At 39.9% G+C, this 15,710-nt stretch overlaps 3 protein-coding genes and 2 non-coding genes across 6 annotated transcripts; all 5 read left to right on the forward strand.

Moving 5' to 3' along the window:
* Positions 1-1,423: 1,423 nt before the first annotated feature.
* LOC124197227 (STE20-like serine/threonine-protein kinase) lies at positions 1,424-4,131 on the forward strand. Its single transcript, XM_046592566.1, has 6 exons — positions 1,424-1,540; positions 1,779-1,847; positions 2,213-2,418; positions 2,520-3,104; positions 3,169-3,481; positions 3,547-4,131. Exons 4-6 carry the CDS (start codon positions 2,589-2,591, stop codon positions 3,651-3,653), a joined length of 936 nt encoding a protein of 311 aa, XP_046448522.1. The 5' UTR covers positions 1,424-1,540; positions 1,779-1,847; positions 2,213-2,418; positions 2,520-2,588; the 3' UTR covers positions 3,654-4,131.
* A 727-nt stretch (positions 4,132-4,858) lies between these two features.
* LOC124197228 lies at positions 4,859-8,790 on the forward strand. 2 transcript variants are annotated; one of them, XM_046592568.1, is made up of 8 exons: positions 4,859-5,038; positions 5,199-5,375; positions 5,439-5,516; positions 5,574-6,510; positions 6,566-6,896; positions 6,972-7,848; positions 7,909-8,026; positions 8,139-8,217. In XM_046592568.1, the coding sequence occupies exons 3-8, from the start codon at positions 5,478-5,480 to the stop codon at positions 8,165-8,167; spliced, it is 2,331 nt and encodes a 776-aa protein (XP_046448524.1). In that variant the 5' UTR covers positions 4,859-5,038; positions 5,199-5,375; positions 5,439-5,477; the 3' UTR covers positions 8,168-8,217. The 2 variants fall into 2 exon arrangements, with proteins under 2 accessions (XP_046448524.1, XP_046448523.1); XM_046592567.1 differs by having other exon boundaries at positions 6,581-6,896; positions 7,909-8,790.
* A 1,744-nt stretch (positions 8,791-10,534) lies between these two features.
* Positions 10,535-14,672, forward strand: LOC124197229. Its single transcript, XM_046592569.1, has 7 exons — positions 10,535-10,651; positions 12,821-12,966; positions 13,052-13,340; positions 13,398-13,552; positions 13,615-13,816; positions 13,884-14,138; positions 14,208-14,672. Exons 2-7 carry the CDS (start codon positions 12,856-12,858, stop codon positions 14,666-14,668), a joined length of 1,473 nt encoding a protein of 490 aa, XP_046448525.1. The 5' UTR covers positions 10,535-10,651; positions 12,821-12,855; the 3' UTR covers positions 14,669-14,672.
* Trnat-agu lies at positions 11,208-11,280 on the forward strand. Its single transcript has one exon. It is a non-coding gene; the product is annotated as a tRNA-Thr (tRNA).
* Positions 14,673-15,261: 589 nt separating the features above from the next.
* Positions 15,262-15,334, forward strand: Trnat-agu. Its single transcript has one exon. It is a non-coding gene; the product is annotated as a tRNA-Thr (tRNA).
* The last annotated feature ends 376 nt before the right edge of the window (positions 15,335-15,710 follow it).

A 15,710-nucleotide genomic window follows, 5' to 3' on the forward strand; every position in this document is an offset into this window, starting at 1 on the left:
CAACCGCTAGGGGGACATTTTGTATGCCGCTTCAATTTCTCTCTTGCGAAAAATTGAAAAAGGGACTAATTATTAACATTATTATCATTTTTGGGATTATTTAATTATAACGTCATGATGTCTTGGGCGACTTCGAAATGGCGTGTGAGCAGCTGGAGCACTGAACACAGATTAATTTATTATTTACAATATAAAGCTATTTCATGGGTGCCGGCTGGGTAAGTCGGATAAGGCGTCGCAGTCGGTAAGCTGAGGAATCATCGCAAAATTAGGCTCGGGTTCGAATCTTCAGATATGCATAAAACTTCTTATCTGGGCACCCATCATCTTGCACATAGTGAGGTAAGTAAAAATTGTTAAAAAATTATCCCAGTATTAGTACATGCAGTATATTTCAATATCGTAATACATAATTAAATTATGTTATTATTAACGTGTATACTATGTTCAATTCTCGCGATGCCCGAATAATCGATGATCGAATCATCATATTTATATGGTGCATGCTTGAAGACAGCATAATGAAATGTCTTAATGCATGCCGCAACACATGCCTTAATTCATGCCTTGAAATATCGGTGTACTAGGTTACTGGCCCCATTAGTTATCGTTAAAAATATATGTCTCTGCTCTGCAAAGTCCAGCAATGTCTGCCTGGGTTTGATTTGTTACAAAAGTAACGAATCAAATTTTTTTACAGGCAAACAATATTTTAATTAAATTGAGTAATCTGATTAGCCGACCAGCACGCGTTTCAGTGGAAATTAAAATTTTCTGTCAAATATTTCCGTTACATATTTCTTCGAAACTTGAAGTCGAAAGTTCACAGATTTTGAGATTTTCATAACATCAGATCCTTTATTTTAGCTTAAATTTAGGTTTAAGATTGGAAATTAGGTCGACCCTGATTTCATTCTTGGTATAATTTTATAATGCCCCCTCTTAATTCCACGCAAGCAGTTTTGCCTCACATAATTAAATCGTTCAAAAATATAGGGCTGCATTTTAAAAAAGCTACCGTTGTTATACATAGGTGCGTATAATAGCACACAAACACTCATAAATAGTTTTAAAAACATAATAATTAACGAAGCCAAAATATGTATAGTCCACCACATAGTGAGAATTAGAATTACAATACAGTTAATGACATTCGGCAAAATATTTATCAAACGTCAGAGGGCAAACGTCTCAAATCTCAATCGGTTCTCGATTCTTTTAAAACAGGCGGCCGTCGAGCGCGAGCCAATTGGCAACGCCGAACGACGTTTCCTGCACGAAACTTCGACTGCACTACAAAACAATAGTCGAAACTCGAAATAAACTCACTCCACTCATATAGGCCCTTAGGCTTTATTAACTTACAAACTTTGACGAACCAGTCTTCGAAGCTGTTAATAACTCAGCTGAGTGAGTTGTTTGATTATGATGATTATTTGCCATATTAGTCCGTTCACGCAATTTTCTTCTTGATTGCCCAGAGTACATGTGTGAGTGTAGCCCTATCTGGTCCCACCCTAGTTGAAACAATCAATTTAAGGTAAGGAGATGTTAGAAATAGATTTCGAGATTATCATTGTTGAAAACGAAGTTAGGCATGGTCTTTCCTTTGCTTTGTCATGGCTTTGTCATCCATAGAGCTTCTCTGCATGTGTTGTTATTCTTGTTGAGTTGTAAACTAAAATGAAAGCAGGTTTCTTTTCTTTTTTCAACTGTGTGAGGAGAAAAAATTACATTTGATCTATGCTTTGTTAATTTTTCTTCTCTTTCATATCCAGAATGGTTGCCAACACATGACACACTGGCCACTTGATGTCTGAGATGCTAATCAAATTATATTCCTTGTGGTAACAGATAGTTTTACTTGATTGAATTAATAAATTACAAATAAGCTGCTGGGATGTCAAAACAGTTGTGAAATACTTAAAAAAAAAAGGCAACACATTATCCTTTTCCAATGCCAAACCGATATGTTAAAGTTAAATGTGTCTTTAACTTCATATTGCAGTTTGTTTTTATTGGTGGTGTTGGTAATATTGTTACCTTCTTTTAGACTGTTTGCTTCATTTGGCTTCTAAAGTTTTAACACACCTAACCAATTAATTTTATTATTTACTTAGTATGAATTTTTTGTGCTGTTTTTAGATTTAACAACAACGAGACTGAGTGATGCAAAATTCAGTTTCATTATTTAAACTTTTCTTTGTTACAGACATCTTGGAAATAATTGTGGCTTTGAATTCACAACAAACCATTACACATGGAACAGAAATAGACTCAGCAACACTCATCAGAAACTGGTGCTTCTTCTCAATTCTCCAGTAGCCCGACACAAATCGCCATGGAGGACAGCAACTGCCTAAATGAAGAAATTGATCGTGACCCTCACAAGTGCCGACAACGTGATAACGGAAAGATGTATTGAGTATTTAAATTTTCTCTCTTCAGGTTAAAATAATTCAAAAAATGTTTCATTTACCCCCTTTTTTTAAATACAAAATTGTACTTTGTACCCTTAGTCAGACAATGGAATATTCAACCAGGAGACGACCAGTTTGTGGCGAGGATACGACACGGAGCTGGAGACGATGCAGCAAGTGGAACGTGCCGAACAGCAGCAGGATTCCGATCTTCGCATTTCGTCGAAGAAGATCCGCTCGGAGCAGGAGCGTGAATTGAAACTGTTCCGCGAAGGATTGAAACAGGAAGTGAGGCTGTTGAAACAAGAGTCGGACCTGCTGCCCAAAGACCAGCGCAAGACGGCCTTCCGTATTAAACGCCAGCAGCAAGAGGTGGAGCAGTCGGACAGGGAGCGCTCCTTCCTGGACAGTTTGAATCAAAGCCACGAAATGTCGCTTCGTCGCCTGAGTGACGGCCACCGCGAGAAAATCGCTCTGCTGGAACGGCAATTTTTGCAGCAGAAACAGCAGCTGCTCCGCTCCCGCGAGTCGGCCGTGTGGGAACTGGAAGAACGGCAGCTGCACGAACGCCACCAACTGGCCAGGAGGCAACTCAAGGAGATATTTTTCCTTCAACGGCATCAAATGCTTGTCCGTCACGAGAAAGAACTGGAACAAATCCGACGGTTCCAAACCCGCAAAGAGGTTCGTTATTTTTTAAAAATTTCCAAATGTTGATGGAAGTAATGGGTGTAATTTGTCGTTGCAGGAGGATCTTTTGAAGCGACAGGCGATCGAAAGACGGGCGCTACCTAAGCGGATCCGAGTGGAAATGAAAGCCCGTGAAATGATGTTTAGAGAGTCGATGCGCATCTCAGTCAACGCTGCAAGTTTACCCAGCGGATTGGCTTCCCTGGCTGGTGCCCTGAACTTCCCCGATACTCCGGATAACGAGCGCGATAAATTGCGCAAGTTCCAGGAGCAGGAGAAGAAGCGCTACAAAGCCGAAGAGCAGCGCTGCGAGTTGAAACATCGCCGGCAGTTGGAAGAACTTCGTGCAGCAGCCGATTCTTCCGTCAAAGGTAAATTGTTGAATCGATTATTTCAAATTGCCATTCACTCTTTAACGGATTGTTTTGTTCAACAGAATTGGAGCAACTGCAAAACGAGAAGCGCAAAATGTTGATGGAACACGAAACGATGAAACTCAAATCGCAGGATGACGAGTTCCAGTCGGAATTGCGGGAACGGTAGGTCAAGTTGAAGCCCCGCAAGCAGAAACTGGAAGATGATTTCGCTTTGCAATTGGAAGATCAGGAGAAAATCGTTTTATTCGTCCCTTCCGCCTACTGGAAATGCCCTGAGTTACGTTGTCGTTGGCAGTTTTTCCCACCCCACTCACTTTAAAAACCAGTTTTTTTTTTGCCCTATCTAGTATCCAATATTTTTTGGTGACTTAATTTAATTTAAAAGAAAACCTTTCAGCTCAATGATTCATTCACCCCTCCCCCCTCCCCTCCACTATAATTTACAGATGAAAATAATAATAATTCTAAAGGGTGTGACTTTTTGATTCCTAGTTTCGTGGGAAATGAGCTCTCTTCTTTCGAATTTCGATGCACAACAAACGACACATACAATAAGAAATATTAACGCAAATTGAAAAAAATAATCTAACTGTCAACGATTTTCATTTGTTGCTTCCACATGGTAATACAAATTTTTTTATTTTTTTTTTCATTTTGTGTTTGTTTATTCTAAAAAATAAAAAAAAAAAATTCTTTTCATTTTTTTCTTTTTATTTTGTACTTCTCAAGTGAAAATGTGCATGTCGCTTAGGAACTTTGTAACTTGACTCTTTCCCTCTCTCCAGGGCTGACTATTGACTAATAAAAACTTGCTTTGTCTTAAAAGATAAAACATTTCTTTCCTCCCCAAATCTTTCCCTTGCTGATTCCTCTTTAATCGTGCCATTTCAGCATTTCTATAATTCTATTGTACTGTAGGATGTGTCGGCGCTCTGCTTTATTAATCTACTTTCAAACTATATATTAACTTGTACATCTTCAAAACTTAAAGTTTATATCAAGAGAGAAATTTTCCAAATTGTCCAATGAACGTGATTCTATCTTATAAATTATGATTTTTTCTTTAGCGATTTTCCTAAAGATGATTCTTACTAAGTTTTCAAACAAACGAATAATTACGACGAGTACAAACGAGTAATTTTTAATAGCTTTTTTCGCTTTTTTCGCTTTTTTCTCTCCTGAAATTTTAAACAAATGATTTAGCTTTTAGCTTTTAGCGTTATGCGATAGCGATTGCATAATCTGAAACCCTACGATGCCAACTCTTACCGCTAGATGCATCACCTCCCAGTACGGTTGATCGGAAGGGGATGGGTAGAAGGTAGAGGTATGGTATGGCCGTAGCCGTAATGGTAGTAGTTCGACGACCGACCTTGGGCTAAGTTTAAAAGTAATACGTGTGAAAACGCAGAGGCTTATTGTAATTGTTTACTTTAATGCTCCAATATTATGAGTCTGGATTTTTTTTAGTGATTACCTTTTTAGCTCAGTGATAGATTTAAGTTACGAACACGAGACTGAGGTTTTAAAGAAACTTAATCATTCTCATTGGTAAAGATCGATCTATCTGCCTATCAAAATATAGAGCTAAATTGCTGCTCTGTTTTCAATTTTCCATTTACAGACTGAGGATTAGAGAGTTTATTTGATACTTTTACTACACAGATAGTAAAACATTATATGTTATTTCTCCTCTTTTAATCTAGGTTAGGTTGCACAGTGTATTACCACTCTTTTGAAGTTGATACATATACCTGCAGAGTAGGAAGTGTAGGCTATGTGTTTATAAGTGTGTAGTACTTGACTTGACGACAAGTACTGGAATTACTAAACCCTGTTTTGTAAAGGTGTTTGGAAGCACGAGCACAATTTGGCCAAACACAAAGTGGTATTTAAATATCAAAGTATTTCCTATCCGAGCACCTCATATACTATTAATTTGCTGTGATAGACTGATTTGGAAGGCGACGGAGGCATTCTGTTCAAAGATATGGAAGAAGCCTTGCCGAATCATCAAAAAATTCTTGAGGTTACATTTTACAATAATGACTGATATTGAACAACCATTACATTTTTGCTCTCACAGATGCCAGATCCTGACGTTGGACGTACGGACGTTGATGTTGATGATACACATGCAACCGAATCCAGCGATGATGATACTATCTCAGTTCTTAGTGAAGCCGAACGCTGTAAAAATTCCGTCGTCACCCCTGATGGACCTCCTAAAAAGCGTTTAAAAGGCCCTGAGCCGCCTACGCTGGTCTTCCAATCGCCGGAAACCGTACCATCACCACCACAACAACAACAACCCCAGCCAGTATTTAGCCCGAGCAAACGCCTTGCATCCCCTGTATCTGAACCCATACTGCCTGATTATGAGGAGCCCACTACGTTTTCTCCAATCTATGACAATGTCGCCCAAAAACCTTCTTCGCCTCCGCCCAGCGTCACGGTCACTGTAACTAGTCCAGTCGTCCAGGTCTGCCCGGACGCGAAGCCTTCAGCGACGCTACAGCAGACTGAACAATTGAGCATCAACTTTGACGGCTGCGAATCCTCGACGGACGATTCACTTCCCTACGAAACCCAATCCAACCCACCTGTTGAGCGTTTCGTGAGCGTCGTGAGCGTCGTCAACGTCACAGAGGACAAAGCAGAAACCGACGAGGAGAGTCAAATGATTGGCCAGAAACTTGACGAATCCGAAGTGCTCATCCTCAACACTTCCAGCGTCGTGTCCAATGGCGTCCCACTTGAAATCGAGTCGAAGAATGACGACAACAACGAAACCCCCCAAACAGTCAAGCCGGACGAACCGGAACAGCAAAGCAACGAAGCAGCGGACGAGCAAGACGGCCGGCAAAACAATAACAACGCCGTATTGGAATTCCGTAGCGATGTTTCTTGTAATTTGTCTCAGGTATCCAGCCTTTCACGATCCAGCTCTGGCAGCGACCGTAGCAGTTTGTCAGAAAGTCGAGAAGACACTTCCGTAATTCACAATTCTATCACTGTCGAAGGTGGGATCATTTATCTACTCCGCAAAATATTTGACTTTTAAAATTAACATTTTAGAAGCAAATTTTCCAGGCACCACACAAGAAGCAACAGATGATGTCTCTTTTTCCCTGTCGGATGTCGTGTCGTCGCCTGAAATTGTTTCGACATTGCCGCCCAAGGAACGATCGCGATCACCAAGTCCCCACATTGAGAAAACTGATCCAGTCAAAGAAGTCGAAGAGGAAGAAGAAGACGACGAGTCGATTCTGAGTCCCAACAGGAAGGTGAAGGGCGACGCGTCGGGTGATTCCGGAACCGGAACGGGAGAAACCAATATCCCCAGCACACCTTATTCAGCCTTCCTCGAACGGACTCTTGATTTTTCCGATATCGAAAGCACATCTGGGTAAAAAAAAACGGTTAAAAAGCAATTCAACCAACAATTCCATTTTCTAACTTCTGTCTTATTATTTATTTCCAGGACTGGAACGATGGGAAGCCGGTGTAGCCGCATTAGCGATTCCGTCATTGACGTTGAACTGGTCGAAGTAGTTACGCACTCCATGCCGTCCTCTGGTCGTAGTTTGAGCACAGTCAGCATCGGCACGACGATTAATTCCTCAACAGTTCCAGTGTCGTTTATCCCGTCAGTATTCGGTCAGCATTACGGTTCTTCCTTTGCCTGTTCGGCTTCCTCTTCCACAGTGGTTGTCTACCGTAGTCCTTGCACTCTTCGGACCTACCCGAAAAGAAATCTGATTCTCAAGAAACGCTATGAAGTACTTATCACAAATATGCCCGACGGACCGTTCCTCTTTTACTTGCAGTTGAAGAAAGAAAATCAGAACCACTTGAAACTACGCAAACTTATCAACTCCGTAGCTCTTACTTCCTTTGTCGGGGAACCAAAGCCAGGAATGGTTTGCCTGGCACTCTTTCCCCACGATAATCTAATTTATCGAGGAACCATAATGGCCATTAGCCATTTTGGGGGAAATTGTGTCTGTATCGTCAATTTTGTGGACATCGGCATCGAGGCGCCCGTTGAACTCGATTTGATTTATGAAATTCCACAAATGATGCTGAAACTGCATGTGCTTGCTTATCGTGCCTCTTTGTTCGGCATTGAAGATGCTGCCAAGAACCTCGTGGGGTTGAATGACGCATTTATCTCTTTAGTAAAGTCATCCCCAAATCTTGTTGCCGAAGTTGAAGAAGTTGGACCCACTGGAATCCCAAACATTTTTCTTCATGATAAAAATGGCCGCAGTATTCTCGACAGTCTTAACTCTCAATTTAACAACAAAATTTCATTGCCCCACGTTCGCCATGCTACTAACCCAGTGAGAGTCTCCCAGGTATTAAATCACACCCAATTGTATTGGTCTTTGTATTTCATCAATTTGTTTTCATTTCAGATCGACCATGCAAAGATATCTGGTGAAGAATGTCTCTTCGTCGTCTCAGCTGAGGAAGAAGGATTTTTTTTCGGTCACTTGGAAGAATCGGAAGACTCCTGGTTCGGTGACGTCATAGGTGAGCTTAAACTTGTTTATTCGTCCATCAGAAACCCGCCCTTGATGCATTTGTCATTTAATAAATGCCTAAATCTTTATGGGGTTGCCAAATATGCTAACAGCTTCTTTAGAGTTCAGGTTGTTAAAGAAATTGGGTTGAGATTCGTTGTTCTTCTGGTTGACTATGGTACTCAAGTCACAGTAAATTGTTCCGATATTTTTGCGCCAGTTGCCGGCTTGATCCATTTCAAAAGACCATCATTCGGCATTCGTTGCCGATTAAAGGGAGTGTATCTGGCTAATAAGGAAAAATGGAAGAATGTAATGATGTTCAAAACAATCAAGGTGGGTACTGGTGAACTATGGAAAGGGGCCTTATGTGTGGAATTGTCGGACCATTTTTTGAATTCTGAAGTTAAAAGACAGCTATTTGCCATTCCTTATGTTTTGGATGAGAGTGAAGACGAATCAATTTATTTTTAAGAATGTTCGAAATTTTTCATTCTCATTGTTTGTCTCATTTTTGTATGTTCATTTTCTCCCAACATCGGTTAGTTAACTGTTAACCCCCATTTCTTTTAGTCGTTGTTTCGTTGATCTTTAAGACACGACGAGTGTACCTAAAAATTTTATGGCTTGACAACCAACTTCCGGTAACTTCCTGTGTTGTAAGCTTGTTACTTGTAATTGAGTTCCATGTATTTTTCCATGTATGTTTCGAAAGTGTGGACTACAAAACTGAAATTATCTTAAGGGAGCTTAATAAATTAACACTGCTTCTAGTTTTCGAGAAGATAAAAGTTCGTCTGACAAAGAACCATAAGCCAAAATTTACCAAAAGAACAAAAATACCCATGTAGTCACGACGTCACGTACACCGGTACACGTAGTCTCTACTGATGATAAACCATTAAATAGTGTTGAATAAAAATTACGCCATTGAATTTTTTGATTGTTTTGAGAATTTGTAAAATAAGTCGTTGCATGCTATTTATGTTCCTTTGTTTCGTCTTGATTATATGGCACTATGCCTTAGCTATCCAGTATCCGTGCCCTCCGCGCTCCGCCACAGCCACACACGTGATTGAAACAAAGATTCAAGTCAAGAAATGTTGAACACCATAGAGCCGCACCCGCAAGTAGTCCGTGACAAAACGCGGAAGCTTAAAATATTGTTTACTTCAATGCTTCAGTGTAATTATGACGTTTCTGACAGATAGAGCTAAATTGCTGCTCTGTTTCAATTCACAGACTGAGGATTAGAGAATTTATTCGAGTCGGTCTCATATTTTGTTTACTTTTACTGCATAGATAGTAAAACATAGATATGTTATTATAATCTCCTCTTTTAATTTAGGTTGCACAGTGAATTGAATACCACTATTTTGAAGATGATGATACATACAGTAGCAGTAGGCTGTGTGTTTATAAGTGTGTTTTTGTAACGACAAGCACTGGTACCCTTGAATCCTGTGTTTTCAAAGCTGTTTTGAAGAATGATCGCACAATTCGGCCAAACATCAATTAAGTTTCCAATTAAACTAGTGGTAAGAAAATATTTATTTAATTATTTGTTATCCTGTGTCTAACAAATTTTTTAGACATTTACTAAATTACTACTACACAACATTAATCTTTTTATTTCTCCTCTTAATCTATGTTAAACAGTTGTTCACCACTCTTTTGAAGTTGATACGGATAACTGCAGTAGGCAGTGCTGTAGGTTATGTGTTTATAAGTGTGCTTGTACATGACTTACCGACAAGCACTAGGACTACTAAACCCTGTTTTTTGCAAAGCTAGTTTTGAAGCACGAGCCAAATTTGGCCAGCAAACATATCTTCCCAATAAAATTGGTGGTAAGAAAATATTAAATTATTCTCTATCCATATCACCTCATAAACTAATATGTGACAGACGACTGACTTCAAAGGCGACGACGGTATTCTGTTCGAAAATATAGAAGAATTCTTTCCAAACCACAGAAAAATTCTTGAGGTTAAATTTTTCAACAACTTTTATTTTTTACAACCGTTACATTTGTGCCTTTTAACAGATGCCAGAAACCGTCGTGGAAAATCAAATGATTGGCCAGAACTTAAGGAATCCGAAGTGCTCATCCTCAATAACACTTCCAACGTCGTGTCCAATGGAGTCCCGTTTGAAATTGAGTCGAAGAATGACGACAATAACGAAATTCCGAAAAACAGCCAAGCCGGGATGAGCAAAACCACGAAGCAGCGGACGAGCAAGGCGGCCGAAAAACAATAACAACGCCGTTTTGAAATCCCTCCTCCTGTCTCAGGTATATCCAGCCTTTCACGATCCAGATCTGGCAGCGACCGTCATTGACGTCAAAAGACAAAAAGTAGTTTTGCGTTAGCCGTCCTCTGGTCGTAGTTTGAGCACAGTCAGCATCGGCACGACGATCAATTCCAAAGCGGACACCACGTGTGAACGTGAACAGACTCCAGTGCGGCGTGCTCTCCGGACGAAAGAAGAGATGCTTTCAGATGGCTAAGGTAGTAGCTAGGTAGTCACCTGCTGATTAGAACGGCAACTAATTCATTCGATTGTTGGGGCTTGACCAGGTATTCTACGCCGACGAAAACGACGGCCGCATCTACGACGAGCACTTGCTGAGGTAATTATTAACCTTTTCTAAACCAATCGAAATCTGAATAGAATAGCTTTATTTAAACTAGCGTATATTTTCACAACCGAACGTGAATTTTAAAAAAATCATGATAGAAATATCTCACAACTTTTTCTCTGGGTAAACCAACACATTCGGAAATATTTGAATTTTAAACACTTGAAGCAAAGTGCAACAAGACCATTTTTTTACCTATAGGGACCCGCCGCCACACCGGCACTTTTTCGTTAATTGGTGGGAGAAGAATTCGGCTTTAGGCTAATGGGCCCTAAATATTTCCATCCATCTCGCAAACACAAGTTAGCCAAGCTCAACAGATCGATGGCCTGAAAGAGTTGTCGATGTATTTATGCATCGATGCATCATACGCTTCCGTGTTTCCCCGAACACAAATCGGAAGTAGGGATCCGTGACTAATAAGAAATAATTTCCGGCATTTCTTCACGACAAAATGAACAGCATTGCTGCTACGTAAGATATCTATTCAGCGTTAAAATCCAAAGCGTTTAAGTTTCAGTACCGATACTGCACGCGTGATGTGCACGGTCTCATGGCTTAGATGGCAAAGCGCCTGCCTAGTAAGCAGGAGATCACGAGTTCGAGTCTCGTTGGGACCTTTTTAATCTATTCTTAATGAATCAAAATCTTTTCAGGATAGCTGTTTTGTAAAAGTTGGGTTCTTTTTCACAGCCGAACGTGAATTAAAAAAAAAAAAAAATTATGATAGCTTTAGAATTTTGTAAATTTATTTAAACGGAGCGTTCTCATGAACTCATCTCGCTGTGAAGAGCACGGAAGCTTATCAACGCTTATCAACTATGTGAATAGTTGCGCCCATTCCGTGTAAAAGGTTTAAAACCGCAACAAACAACTGCGCACTTCGCAGCTGTTTTTACGTTTGTGTATTTGAATGACCAACTAAAAGTACGAGTGATAGTGTGGGTTGACGAGATTATTCCCTTGAATATCAATGCAAATTTACGGGGAAATAATTGTGGTTATCCAGACCACACTTGCTTTCATCAGTTGTGCATCCTGACAACTTTCCTCATTTTACGGGTTGGCTGCATCAGGAAAAAATGCCGTAATGTCTTACTATGTGGTGTAGTACTGACCCACTTCACACAAAAACAGGTGAACAGGTGGCAATATAAAATGCTTAAAAGTTATCTAGCTTCAAGGACTCCTATTGAGTCATAGCGTAGACAAATTAAAAGAAACTTATCGAATTGTAACCCTTAAAACAAGACATTTAAAATGGGTAAACCCATTATAATTTCCCGTCGATTGGGTATTTCCGATCTCGGAATTCCCAACAGGACAATGGGAAAACCCGTAGCTCGATGAGCTGCTCGTTCCAGCCTTTTTCTGTATAAAACACGTTGTACCGCAATCGAATCGAGACTAAGACAACATGATTTGTGTCTCCGCAATTCACCCATTTTCAAATGTTCCAGACATTTTAACGGCAGAGATTTATATGTGGGAAGAGATTTTTTTTTTTTTTTAGGAAGGAGCGTCGTATCCGGAACGTGCACAGTTGAGTACCTAGTTATCGATCTGTCCTGAAATTCCGGCCTGCGTAACGGATTTTACCCGTTATAGCGAAACGAAATATTCTCTTGCAGCCAACAATCGAATGAGTTTATACTTCTTGCTTCTTGAGTTTATTATAATAGCTTTCCCCCTACAAAATAACTTGACCTTCCATCCATAACATATTTGCGTTTTATTCACGGTTGCCAGCCCGGAACCCAACTCCCTATACCTTATTCAATAGAAATTCTTCTCAGAACCCTAGACTTTTCTTATGGAGCCCGTAAGGCATACTATAGCAATAAAAATCGTATTATATTGCAGTTGTAAAAGAAAAAATTGGTTATTTTTTTTAATGAATTGGTATAACGTCTCCCGAAAATTCGATGCATCGTTATACCCAAGTAATCCGACCGCTAGTGCGACGCCCCATATAATTTTATAACAATCTTTTTAGTTACGACAATAAACTAAGTTATTTTTATGAGGGGGAACCCCTTTCCCCAATAGGAACAAATTTGACTTTCTCCAAAATATTTTAAAGAAAAAAAACCCAGCACTCTACAAACTGTTTGCTGCTGGGCTTATTGTCTATAAATGGTGGCGTTCCATACATGCCAGGATAACACTCCAATTGTGGACGACGTCAAGATAACATGGTCCGGGTCGCCGCAATGGCTGCATTTATGCAGATTTCCGTATTGTGGATGAATGCCGTTGTCGGTTTTGATTTGGAGGACCAACTGCAACAAATGAGAACAAAATATGTGAGAAATCATTTCATTTTCATGTAGCTATTGAATTTAACTCGGCAACTTAATATTCATACTTTAATTTTATTTCATTGTCTAGGAAATTTTAACTGCGAAGATTCACCAACTGGAAGCACTGGAACGAAGAATAGAACAGCTGGAATTGTTTTCACATGACTTACAACAGAGAAAATGTCCTACAACTAACAAATCCGTTCCGCAGAATACTGAAATTAGCCGCCAATCAAGAGAAAAAAGTTCCATACCTAGAACTTGTCACGATATTCGCGTAGCTCATCCGTCCCAAACTTCCGGCATGTACTGGATCGATCCGGACGGTCAAGGCGTCGGCGAAGACCCAATCGTCGCCTTCTGTAACATGACAACAGGTACTTAAACAGAAATATTCGACTTTTAAAAAAAGTTTATTCTCAACGGATTTCAAGGTTCGACTGCTATTTTGCACGACAGCGAATCCAGGATATCCGTTTCGCATTGCAGTGATCTCGGATGTTATTCGAGATTAATTAAATATTCAGCGACAAGTGGACAAATGTCGGCATTGGCCCAGATATCCGACGAATGCCACCAATCAATCAGGGTAATCAAATATCATTGATATACAAATTCAAGATAAAATGATTAATCAATTATTGAATGCAGTATGATTGTACCAGTGCTCCGTTGCAGATCTACGGCATCATGTTTTCCTGGTGGAATGATAACGACGGAAATCCGCATTACTTTTGGTCCGGTGGAAAGAGTAACGTCCACACATGTCAGTGCGGAATAGAAGGCAATTGTGTTGAAGACCTTGCTGCTTGCAATTGCGATTCGAGTCTACCAACACCGCTAACAGATATTGGTAATGATCATGGTTATGGTATTAACCGTGAGACAGGAATGACAGGATTTTTAAATTATTATTGTAGGAGTCATCACGGACAAAAATATTCTGCCGATCACACGACTGAACTTCGGTGGGACCTTAACGGCAAATTCGACCAGTCAACACACCCTCGGACGATTTGAGTGTACAGGACAGGTGGCTGTCGATGAAATACCGACTTCATCTGGGGATCATTGGCGCATGGAACACAAGTTGAATGGGTTGCGCTCGGCAGTTATGGGAACTGATGCATCAGACAAGTTCGACTGCGATTTTAAAACATTTAAAAACAATGCAGGTATGACATTTTTTGAAATTGCGATTGGCCTATAACGTGTCTAGTCTAATTACCAAAATGTTATTGTAGATTTCAAGAAATTCATTGGAATGTCAGTGTCAGCTTTTTTTTACGTTCAGAAAAACACGACTTTCGCTACAACGGATATTCCAATTCCATTTGAAATTGCCATGGCGAACGTCGGAGACGCAATCAACTCAACTTCCGGAATCTTCACTGCGCCTCAAGAGGGACGATATTTCTTTTCTTTTACGGGGTTGGCCCAATTCCCGTTCTCATCTTCCTACAAACTTCGACTCGGAGTCGGCCTTTATTTGAACGGCAACCTAAACAGTAGGAGTTGGGTAGCAAATAAAGCCAGCGACCAACACAGTCCGTTTAGACTCGAATCCACTCAACATTTGCAGCCGGGAGACAAGGTGTGGCTGCAGATCACCGACATATCCGATGGCGTCTACCTCTACGACAACAGTAATCATTATTCTCACTTTACGGGATGGCTTTTGCAAAAAGAAATTTTTGAGAAATAATTCATTTGTGTGTAAACGCCTTTTCAAAATTAACGTAATTTATGAATAACCATGTGAAAATTTGCTCCTATGTTAATACCGTTAACGATACTAGGTACTTTTGTAGTTGGGATTTTCGGAGTGTTTCGGAATTAGGTCGCATACTGTCTTTGAATCAAAGAGTTTAGAAGTTTACAGAAGCGCGTTTGGCGCAAATGGAAATATTTTAATAAGCGACGCCTCCTTCCATAAGGTTACATAACATAGCCCAGATGGCAGATAAATAAAACTGCTACAAAGCGAACAAGACGAGGGCAATTGCAACAGCTGATATCGCATTTCTGTAACCATTGTCACGACGTCGATTTAGTTCCGCCTCGACAGGCTTAATAACATTTTCTCCAGAACCTTTTCCTCGTAATAACCTTCAGCAAATCATGGCCTGTCAGTGGGTCGTATGCGTACTTGCGTTATGGATAACATCGAAGCGAATAAAAAATAAATGCACATAACCAAACAATTCGCTTAAAACTTACCAACACAAAAATAAAACATGTAGAGATCCACTTTTGTATTCAAATTTTATAAAGAAAAGTGATGCTGCAAAATATAACGGTCTCATGGCTTAGATGGCAAAGCGCCTGCCTAGTAAGCAGGAGATCACGAGTTCGAGTCTCGTTGGGACCTATCTTTTTACAAACTGAAATTAAGAGAAAGGGAATAACCAAAACCTAAAATGAACTTCATTTTTTACCTCATGCAGGTAAGTACTATACCTGTAAATAGAAAATACTAATCATAGTTCAAATACTGTTTGTTAGTTCAACCGATTATATTTCTTATAAAATCCTATTTCTGTTTGGTATTCCTGTATATTTTATTTTTCTCGATAAAGAATTGCTCAGACGAAGCCATCACATCAGCCTTCACAGACCACTGTAAAATGGCGATATGCGCTCAAAATTTTCGAAACCGAATTGTTAATTTATACTTTACCGTGGTAATAACGTTATTCTTTATTATATGCAAATTGGCGTGACCTTGCAGAGGACGAGATGATAGA

The sequence above is a fragment of the Daphnia pulex genome, chromosome 7, assembly GCF_021134715.1.
Source record: "Daphnia pulex isolate KAP4 chromosome 7, ASM2113471v1".
Lineage (NCBI taxonomy): Eukaryota > Metazoa > Arthropoda > Branchiopoda > Diplostraca > Daphniidae > Daphnia > Daphnia pulex.

Excerpts from the sequence above, each read along its gene's own strand:
- LOC124197228 (XM_046592567.1), top strand. The coding sequence starts at position 5,478 with ATGGAAGAAGCCTTGCCGAATCATCAAAAAATTCTTGAG. Across the intron at positions 5,517-5,573 it reads ATCATCAAAAAATTCTTGAG|ATGCCAGATCCTGACGTTGG; the intron begins GTTACATTTTAC and ends TTGCTCTCACAG. Across the intron at positions 7,849-7,908 it reads ACCCAGTGAGAGTCTCCCAG|ATCGACCATGCAAAGATATC; the intron begins GTATTAAATCAC and ends TTTTCATTTCAG.
- LOC124197229 (XM_046592569.1), top strand. The coding sequence starts at position 12,856 with ATGGTCCGGGTCGCCGCAATGGCTGCATTTATGCAGATTTCCGTATTG. Across the intron at positions 12,967-13,051 it reads AACAAATGAGAACAAAATAT|GAAATTTTAACTGCGAAGAT; the intron begins GTGAGAAATCAT and ends TTCATTGTCTAG. Across the intron at positions 13,817-13,883 it reads AACACCGCTAACAGATATTG|GAGTCATCACGGACAAAAAT; the intron begins GTAATGATCATG and ends TTATTATTGTAG.
- LOC124197227 (XM_046592566.1), top strand. The coding sequence starts at position 2,589 with ATGCAGCAAGTGGAACGTGCCGAACAGCAGCAGGATTCCGATCTTCGC. Across the intron at positions 3,105-3,168 it reads GGTTCCAAACCCGCAAAGAG|GAGGATCTTTTGAAGCGACA; the intron begins GTTCGTTATTTT and ends TTGTCGTTGCAG. Across the intron at positions 3,482-3,546 it reads AGCCGATTCTTCCGTCAAAG|AATTGGAGCAACTGCAAAAC; the intron begins GTAAATTGTTGA and ends TTTGTTCAACAG.